At 29.3% G+C, this 10,643-nt stretch overlaps 1 protein-coding gene and 1 long non-coding RNA gene across 2 annotated transcripts; one reads left to right on the plus strand and one right to left on the minus strand.

Moving 5' to 3' along the window:
- Window positions 1-1,044: 1,044 nt before the first annotated feature.
- On the plus strand, window positions 1,045-2,150 carry LOC118070331 (uncharacterized). The gene is made up of 3 exons (XR_004690748.1): window positions 1,045-1,243; window positions 1,349-1,477; window positions 1,600-2,150. It is a non-coding gene; the product is annotated as an uncharacterized lncRNA (long non-coding RNA).
- Window positions 2,151-2,299: 149 nt separating this feature from the next.
- Window positions 2,300-6,333, minus strand: LOC118070330 (G protein pathway suppressor 2). The gene is made up of 9 exons (XM_035088875.1): window positions 6,039-6,333; window positions 5,781-5,907; window positions 5,490-5,706; window positions 5,200-5,347; window positions 5,025-5,130; window positions 4,897-4,950; window positions 4,516-4,671; window positions 2,894-3,018; window positions 2,300-2,832 (listed from the first exon to the last, which is right to left on the minus strand). The coding sequence occupies exons 2-9, from the start codon at window positions 5,875-5,877 to the stop codon at window positions 2,665-2,667; spliced, it is 1,071 nt and encodes a 356-aa protein (XP_034944766.1). The 5' UTR covers window positions 5,878-5,907; window positions 6,039-6,333; the 3' UTR covers window positions 2,300-2,664.
- Window positions 6,334-10,643: the final 4,310 nt, after the last annotated feature.

Here is a 10,643-nt window from a genome sequence, read left to right on the forward strand (position 1 = left end):
AAATAGTACTCTGACGCCCTAACCACATAGCCAGCATAATCTTGATATTGAGTTAATGTATATTTGTTTTTACACTACATGCTTGGATACGCCGACTTGGAATTGAGCTTCCTTATTAACATTTATACCTAATAAAAATGATAATAATGGATGAGTATATGTATTTGAAGTTATTTGCAGGTATTATATTAATTAATGTTAAATGAGTATCATCATTTTTATTTATTCTAACTGCAATAGTCATCAAAGTATAAGGCATTGTAAAGCGATACACTATGTTTACATCACATACATATATTACCCGTACACACTCATACAGAATTTACTCGCCAAAATGCAGGGCACCATCAGTTCTGGATACGGATTGAGCATTCTTTCAATATGGATGACTGAGGTCATCTGCGAGCATAATGCTGTCACCTATCAGAATTTTTTCAAACTAATTTTCCGGAGAATATCATCTGGAATACAAGATTTCTAATTATTTCTAAATTATTCAATTTTATACTATGAATTGATTTTTTTAACATTCAGACAGGTGGCATGGACTGACGCAAACACGAATTTTGGGCGAAAAACGTATAAAAATGAAATAATTAGTGATTTTTCATCTGAATGATGTGGCCGCCATCTTGAAATTTAAGCGCGGCAAGTCAATTCATAATTTTTTCATTATTCTTTCTAATTTTTTTAATAAAAATATTCACTATATACAAAAAATTGTTGTTTACGTCAGTCCGGCATCAATTCCTCTGTAATTTGGTACCTAATTTTATAGAAATAATGGTAAATTGGCGAAGAAATTAGAAATTTCCCGATCCCATGTATTTGGATAGGGGGAATCAGTCGCCTTTCTGACTTCAGCCCAGCCTTAATGATCTAAAAAATGTCTGAAAATAAATACCTTTGTATACACTCGTGTTCATTAATGCCTTCCCATTACCATGGGAGAAATTACCGACCGAGACGGTTTTTTTTTATATGAATTATTCCATCTATTATTTTTCAAATATTCTATGATTAAATTCTCCTCCAGCCCTGCCCCCTCTTAAAAATAAATTTTCCTACTCCAAAACATCTTATTTCCCCTAATTTTAATTATTTCCCCTCATTTTTGACAGCTAACAAACATTTTTGTTTATAAATAATAAACAGTGTACAGTGTCAATTTTATAAATGTAAACATAACTCGTGTTGACATGTATTCGAGAGGCGAGTTATCATAGGATATCTAAAGATTTTTGTAAGTAATTATCAAATTTAAATTTGATTTAATATTACAGGTTATAATGTAATTAAAATATAATTGATATCAATTATATTTTATTATGATTTATCTCAATTTTAGAGCCGGCTTTCAAGTACTCTTTGGAAATTAAGCGATAGTAGTCAAAAAATTGATCAATTATGTGGTACATTCCAATGATAATAAGAAAAAAAGAAGCAAAAAGTTATAGTACAAAAAAAATGATTAAAGGTGAATACAAAAAAGGAGATAATTGTGTTATTATCGAAGATGTTATTATCAGTGGAAGTAGTATTTTAGAAAAGACTTAACTCCAGAAGGTTTGAACGTTACTAAAGCATTGGTAATTATAGACCGAGAACAAAGTGGCAAAAAAAATATAGAAAATGCTGGTATTAAAGTAAGAAGTTTGTATACTCTTACCAAGTTAATGAAGTATCTTTTTGAAGCTGTTAAAATTACTTTAGAAACGATTAAATTTTACGCCCTCGCTACCTGTGGTAACAACAAGATTTAAAAATCAATAGATAGATATCCTATGATAACTCGCCTCTCGAATACATGTCAACACGAGTTATGTTTACATTTATAAAATTGACACTGTACACTGTTTATTATTTATAAACAAAAATGTTTGTTAGCTGTCAAAAATGAGGGGAAATAATTAAAATTAGGGGAAATAAGATGTTTTGGAGTAGGAAAATTTATTTTTAAGAGGGGGCAGGGCCGGAGGAGAATTTAATCATAGAATATTTGAAAAATAATAGATGGAATAATTTATATAAAAAAAAAACCGTCTCGGTCGGTAATTTCTCCCATGGTAATGGGAAGGTATAAATGAACACGAGTGTACGGTATAGGACATGATCATATATAATTCCTTCCCCTCCCCTATAGAAACGGTTTCGCGCTCTTAGTGCGATCGTTATTTTATTGTTTCACGATAAATTCTTACAGTACAATAAAATATTTATTAAAATTTAAGTAAATAACTCTATGAATTGTCAATTTCAACTAAATTTGCTATTTATTAGAATAAAAATATTGAATGAATCAGGTTTAATAGAAACAATTTTATTACAATTTAATCGATTTGCCATGGTACCAATTGTCATTAATTGAAATTTTGCAGAGGGAATTTTCGACTGATTTCATTCGTAATCTAGGTTCAATTTGATTCACAATGCAATAATTAAAAATGTTGAATTTCTATTAAATTAAATTCGATTTTTTAAAGTTGGTTATAATTGGTATGTTCTATCAGAGTAGGTAAATAGCATATCATTCTGAAATTTAATATTTTAATTCGCAGTATTTATAGCAAAAATGGAGTATTAATTTAAAATTTACATAAAATTACTGATGTGATTTTATTTGTTATAAAATTTAATAAATAGAACAATATTCATATATTGTTTCTAAATATCACGTTGTATGTATCGAGCATTTGATTGAGAGTACAATAATCGTCCAGGGATGTTGGTAGCAGGTGCACTTACATAAGTTCCAGACGGAGCATAAGGACCTGGTGGAGGTTGAGGTGTTCTTATAGGGTATCCTGATGTAATCCCCCCACTTTTAGCTCCCTATAAAAATTATTTCCAATCATTTACTTTTAATGGAAGATTTTATCGTCTATACGAATACCTGAGGTTGTTGTTGAATTGGTATTGATCCACCATGTACTGTAACATGATTTCCTGGACGTAAATAAAACTTATCTTCTGTATATGAAGTTTTATGATCAACTGAATGTATATTAGTAACATAAGCTGAAAAATATAATGCTCTTATTGCTTTTAAGGTATAAAATCATTAAAATGTTAGTAAACATCTCAACTGACATTTTTATTATTGTAATGAATTTTTTCGATTTGATAGAGAAATAAATAATTAACTAGGTTATGATAAATCGAAAAGATTTTCGGATTATAATTAATCTGAGTCTAATAATAAAAATGAATCCGAACAGACAGTTATTGACCTCTAAACTTCACTTAAAAAAAGAATCGGTTAAAACTAACTTGCAAATTGTTTCTTTCTATGGGTTTTGTTCACGTTGTGTTTCGTTTAGGCACGTTTGTTATGATAAAATATTCGCAATGAGTGTGACAAGCGCTGACATATCGCTTTGTTTCTCTCACAGCAGTATCGTGTCCAAAGGGTGTCCAATATTTTCATTGTTTTGAATTTTTCCAACGTTTAGAGGTCAATAACTTTTTACCTGTTACAGGTAAGATTGCAAAGATGCGGACTTTTTTATGTAAAATCGTAGCCGCTACAACTTTTGATCAAAACATTTTTTTATATCTGTTATAGTTCTCGAAAAAAATGAGAACAAACATGGAAAAATACATAAAAAAGCGTTTAAAGGGTGATTTCAACCCTTGCCCGGTGTCGGAGCTCACTTTTTTTTAAGGGGAAACTAATTCTACATCCCCTACAAATATCCTATTAAAATTTCATTCATTTCATGATTTCCCGATTTAAAATCTAATATGACTGGAGTAAGATGGCCCCATCCTTTTACAGTAAAACTTTTTATCCTAAAAATAGAGGTACAAGAATCAAAAAACCACATTGTTATATTTATGTACTGAAAATAATTTTTCCAAAGAACGGAGACAGTTATTTTGTAGAAAGAGAAAAATCTCACTTGATCTTAAATTGGCGATAAAAAGTGTCTTTAAACTAAAAAAAAGACGAATGCAAAATTTACGAAAGAAATTGAAAAAAAAATCAATATTTTTGTCCCTATGACCGTTTTTGCTATATTAACGGTAAAAGGAGGAAAAACGCAAGCTTCAAAAGTCAATAAACAATAGCAATTATTTTTTCTGAGTAATGAAAATTTATACGAACACTATCTTTATTACCCCTTATTGAATCTATAACCAAAAAAATTCTACATTTATACTATAATTTATGCATCTCAAAATCACGTGGCTACTAGATTATACGTTAGTTAATAGTTTAAAAGTTTTTAAATTCAATTTCCCAAAAGTTTTAAATTTTCTTAGTAGTGACAATTTTATGTAAAGCTAGTACGATTGAAAACGCTTTTCAAAAAATTAACAATTCTTTTAAAATTATCACCTGTATATAAATAATATATATATATATATACCTCCCTTACTCTTTGAAAAATTGAATTTTTCTGTATACACTTCGACTAAAATTTATAATTATATATAATTTTCCAATAAAAGTAATCAATCAATTGAGACATTTACTTTGTATATTCTGTAGTCATTGTTACAATATCTTACCTGTTTGATGGGTTAGTGATCCTCGATTATTCGATAAGTAAACCGATTTACCTTGCTCAATTTCTCGTGTTGATTGTGATGATGGTCCGCTATAATGATAAACATTTTGACTAGCTGGAGGCGAATAAAAACTCGAAGGAGGATATTGATTATTTTCTGAAATTAATTTAAAAAATGTTTTAAAAAATGTACAATGAACAAAAGAGTAAAGCTACCGATTATTGACGTTGCAGTTTATAAACGTTTTTAATACAAAAACGATCAATTAAATTACAACAAAAATTATCTTCATGATTGATAACTTTACTCCTCAAAATGGAAACAGTACCCTTTGGTTAAAAAATTATTTACAAAATGATTGTATTAAATTAATGATCTTACTATTCCATAGAACTGCTCGTGAATCGCTGGTTCTTCTTGTGGCATCTTCTGATTCTGTATAAATTAATTTTTTAAGAACATACAAGAAATTTCTTTTTATTTATGCACTTAATATGTATGACGCTTACTTGGAGGATTATAATTAGGCATCTGTGGTGACGTTTTATATCCATAAACAGTAGGGTATGACGTCGAAGGAGGTGGAGAAGGACTGTGAGCACGTTTAAGAGGACCCTACAATAATAAAAAAATTTACTTTACTGAAATATTCTTTTTAAGAGTTAAAAATTCTATTGATCTTACATTAGGAATGACACCATGAGATGACGATGAAGGACCAGCTACTTTGTAAAATGGATGTCGAGGTACAGGAAGAAATAGTTGAGGATGAACAACGTTGTTTCCTGAAGTTGAATAATTTCCTACAGTAGTGAATACTTCTGGACATATGCTGTGAAAGATAAAGAAATTGTATTCATGTTTTTTTACATTATTTATTCACTATTTCTTATAAGAAAGAAAACTCTGGAATAGAAATTTATGTTTTGTTATTCTATTTTTAAAAAAAATAGACAATAATTTATTTAAATTACCTAGCTTCTTTAGTCAACTGTCGTCTTCTGTTATCATCTGCGTTTAAAACCTTCTTAAGTTGTAAAAATAATTGATGTTTTTCGTCTTTCAATTGTGAGAGTTCCGTTTCTAAAGTAGATATTTGTTCTCTAGTTTCGCCTAACGTCATGACATCCTGTTTTTGTTGACGTTCTCTTTCTTTTCTTAGTCTTTCTTCTTCTGCATCAGCTTCTTGTTCTATAATAAATAAATTGCATGTACAGAAAAATAAGAAAAAAATGAGAATATGAAATTTTGAAATTAGCACTAACCCTGTTTTTTTCTTTGACGTTCACGAATTATATGTGTTTTCAAAGCTTGCCATATGTGTTCACTTTGTGGAGGAGGTCCTGTCACGATAGCTGGCATAATCAATAATAATTAGTTGACAACAGCAACCTAAATTAAGGAGAATGATAATTATTGTTATTTCTAGCAACGAAAAAAACTATAAAAAATATATAATGTAACACCACATTTATTTGTCCATATTTGTTTATCTGTAATTATTTTACTCTCGGATTACTTACAACAAAATTAATTCGAAGTATTATGCACTCTAATTAACAAAAAATGACAGAACCAGTTAAGATATAAAATTTTAAATCTTGTTTTATTGAGAAACTCTTTGAAGAAAACACAATTCCATAAATTACTATAAAATTATTAAAAAGTCAACACTATATTATATACACACAGCGTCAGAGTATTGTCCAGTTTTTTGTAGGTTATATAGTCAAACTGAGAAAAGAGTTTCTCAGTGGCTTCAATGGTGTGCCATACTGATTCAAGAAAGACATTAAGGCTGGGCTGAAGTCAGAAAGGCGACTGATTCCCCCTATCCAAATACATGGGATCGGGAAATTTCTAATTTCTTCGCCAATTTACCATTATTTCTATAAAATTAGGTACCAAATTACAGAGGAATTGATGCCGGACTGACGTAAACAACAATTTTTTGTATATAGTGAATATTTTTATTAAAAAAATTAGAAAGAATAATGAAAAAATTATGAATTGACTTGCCGCGCTTAAATTTCAAGATGGCGGCCACATCATTCAGATGAAAAATCACTAATTATTTCATTTTTATACGTTTTTCGCCCAAAATTCGTGTTTGCGTCAGTCCTTGCCACCTGTCTGAATGTTAAAAAAATCAATTCATAGTATAAAATTGAATAATTTAGAAATAATTAGAAATCTTGTATTCCAGATGATATTCTCCGGAAAATTAGTTTGAAAAAATTCTGATAGGTGACAGCATTATGCTCGCAGATGACCTCAGTCATCCATATTGAAAAAATGCTCAATCCGTATCCAGAACTGATGGTGCCCTGCATTTTGGCGAGTAAATTCTGTATGAGTGTGTACGGGTAATATATGTATGTGATGTAAACATAGTGTATCGCTTTACAATGCCTTATACTTTGATGACTATTGCAGTTAGAATAAATAAAAATGATGATACTCATTTAACATTAATTAATATAATACCTGCAAATAACTTCAAATACATATACTCATCCATTATTATCATTTTTATTAGGTATAAATGTTAATAAGGAAGCTCAATTCCAAGTCGGCGTATCCAAGCATGTAGTGTAAAAACAAATATACATTAACTCAATATCAAGATTATGCTGGCCATGTGGTTAGGGCGTCAGAGTACTATTTTGCCGGGCAGGGTTCGATCCCAGTCATGGTAAAGTTTTTTTTTTCTTTTTCATTTGTTAGATTTGCATGTAATTATAATATTAACATGCTAAAATGAATCCTTACCAACGATTTGATTTTTTTTTCTCAATTATTTATGTAATTGATCGACGCCGAGTCGGAAAACATATGAACAGGGTTATAAACACTTTTTTTACTATAGCTATATAAACGTAGCTTTTTTTTAAGCAATTTAGAAATATTTAGAAGTAGTTGAAATAATCCACAGGGATTTCCGGCACTTCGCCGGCAAGCTCTATCCCCACCTTTCGTACTCAAGCCTGCATTATACAATTTATAAACATAAACATAATGTCAGAGATGATGTGTTAGCTCTGTGAGTAGAACACCAAGCTTTCATTTTACCGATTAGGGTTCGATCCCAGTCATAGCCAATTTTTTTTTTCCTTTTTTTTTCATTAAAATTTTATATAAATACAATAATTGGTTGTTTAAATAAGTTCAAAATCAATTCCTATTGTCTTTTAAAGACAACACTTTCGAAAAAAGAGAATTCATAGTAACTCGTTCCTCACCCTCAGCTTATTTTCAGAAGAACAAGGTAAAAATTACCGTTCAACAGCTCTCATTGGGATAGTTCTTCTATATATTATCTCTTATCTCTGCTTTAGCCCAGTCTTAATGCATCCCTGAAAGTTATCATTTTTCGAACGATTTCTCTGTTACCTACAGTACCGGACATAAATGCTATGTGATTTTCTATAAGACGGTATATGGGGAAACATATATCTAATACTCCTATATTGCTAGTTCCCGTAAGTGGGCGCGTGGCCTATGAAGTGAGACAGAAAATGAATATGTCTGTCTCTTTCTTTTCATTTGAACTGTTGTGCGCAAGCGTCACTACCGTAGAGGGAGAATTGGCAATTGGAGAAGGGCAAGCCACCTCCCTTTCACAACTTAAAATTAAGTTATAGTAAATAAGTTTTTGTATGCTTCGTAGCTCAGCGGTAAAGCTCCCGACTCCGGCAGTGAGTCTCGGGTGTTCAAATCTTCTTCTTCATTCTTTTCTTTTCTCTATTATTATTATTAGTAGAATAACTTCAATTAATAATTGTTCAAACATGTATAATAATTAAATCATTTATATATAATAATTAAATATCTAATTTCAAAGGTATTTCTATATATTATTTATTTGTAAATAAATTTATAATAAATAAAATAATCTAAACTTATAAGAACAAATTAATTTTTATTGTTCAATAATTGTAATTCAATTCGATGACTATAAATAATATTTTTAAATACCAGTACAAATTATATTGTTTTATAAAAATTACAATTGAAAGTTTTTGGAGAATTGAAATTTTAAAGTCTTTTCCCCAAGCTGCCCCAACTCTTTGAGTTTTACACAACATCCACAGTAATAGAATCACATGTAATAAATGCGAAAAATAATAATTAACGCCCTATATCATGATGTAGACTGTAAGCAACATACCGTTCAACCTACTACTTAATTTATATGATTCGTTTTTTAACATTATATTGCCCCCCAGGCAACTCTCCCTGTTTTTCTATTTTTTTTTGAAACTAATTGAATAAATAAAAAACTACGAAACTCGTCTAATCTTATTTTGTCTTAATTACCCGTAAACAACATAAAATTAAAAATTCATATTCTTGAGTTATAGAGGGTTAAGTCAATTATTGTTCCTTTAAATTATTATTTTTGTATTAGATTTTACAAACTACATACTAATCACTTTTGTACATCACCACAATAGTTGACATTGCTCTTCTATTTTTTAATTATATATGTATAAATGTGATGATGATAAATAAATATTCATGATTATTAATTTAAAAAATATTTTTTTTCCTGTCTATATTTTAATGAAAATTATTATACAATAAATACAATTAAAATGTGATAATGATAATTATACATAGTATACAAGCTATTGGATTTTAAATATCTTTATTTAATAATTTTAAAGTTTACTGTATAAAAAATGTAGCATTTATGAGCTCTGAAATTAATTTTAAACAATTTACAAATAGAAATGTTTTTTTTCTTTGTTAATGAAAAAAGATTTTATTTCATTTTTTTAAAATGAAGTTTGCATATTCTACTTCTTATAAGCAGCTTCATTCAAATGAACAACATATTTGAAACAGGCATTTTAGAAAAAATGGGGAATTGATGAAAGGATATAAGGAAATAAAAAACTAAGATAAAAAAAAGAATATTTAACAATAAATAATTTATTATTTACACATACCAGTATACCAAATTATACATTATTAAACTTATTGGTGTTTAAATAATACGAGTTTTGTATATTTCTGTCTTATACAATGATCCTTCTCGGACATTTTTTTGGCTTCATAATGTAACCGAGTATTTAAATATAATTCGATAACGTATTTGCAAAGTTGCGATCGATGATTATCCAAAATATCTTGTGATAAAATGTGTTCATTCATGATTTTATTGTCAAATTGCATCCCTATGTTGTTAAATATTTTATTTATTAAAAATTGTTTAATTGAAGGTTTACTTATTTCCGATTGATATTTTCTGATAATCTGTTCGCAAACTTTGCAAATAGCCATTACATCCTTTGATGGTGTTATATATGGTCCGCGATTTTTTATTTGCGATAATAAAGGCATTGTGCCTTTAGTAGCGTCGCCTTTTAATTGTATAATACAAACTTGACATTTTACAATTTTTTTTGTTAATTTATATGCAATAAATCCGGAAATATATAATACAACGTTTTCAACAAAAGCTGACAATTCCCAATTTATTTGTACACGTAAATATTTATAAATATAATAATTATTATTAACATTGAATTGATTCTGAAATGGCTTTGAAATTAAATATAAATAAAAAATTTCAATATTTAAATACTATAATTATTAATGAAGTCAATTGAAATATATAAAAAATTGGATGTAGCATGTAAAACAGACGCTACTTCATATGCAAAATGACGCTATTCTATTTGCAAGGGATGCTATCTCATTTCTTGTACAAATTGAAATGCTATCTAATGCGCACACTCCATTCACGATCATGCGCACAAGTCGCAGCATATAATAAGTGAGACAAACGCATATATGTCTGCACCGTAATGTTTAAGTCTCTCTCCCTATACCGGCTAGCAATATAGGAGTATTACATATATGTGGGGAAATCACATGTATAACCTTTAAAAAATTAAACAGCATTTATGTCCGGTACTGTACTCAATTTCAATGGGCATTGAAAGGCCTTAAGCCTTAAGGCTGGGCTGAAGTCAGAAATTTTCCCAGAGTTGACTTTACGCCCTCGCGTTGTGCGGCGAAAGGCCGAAGCTTGACGTCAATTGAAATTGAGTAGGTATTAGGGAAATCGTTCGAAAAATGATAATTTTCAGGGATGCACTACAAAAAGGGAGCCTTAG

Source organism: Chelonus insularis, unplaced genomic scaffold (assembly GCF_013357705.1).
Source record: "Chelonus insularis isolate UGA/USDA-ARS -01 unplaced genomic scaffold, ASM1335770v1 contig_56_pilon, whole genome shotgun sequence".
Lineage (NCBI taxonomy): Eukaryota > Metazoa > Arthropoda > Insecta > Hymenoptera > Braconidae > Chelonus > Chelonus insularis.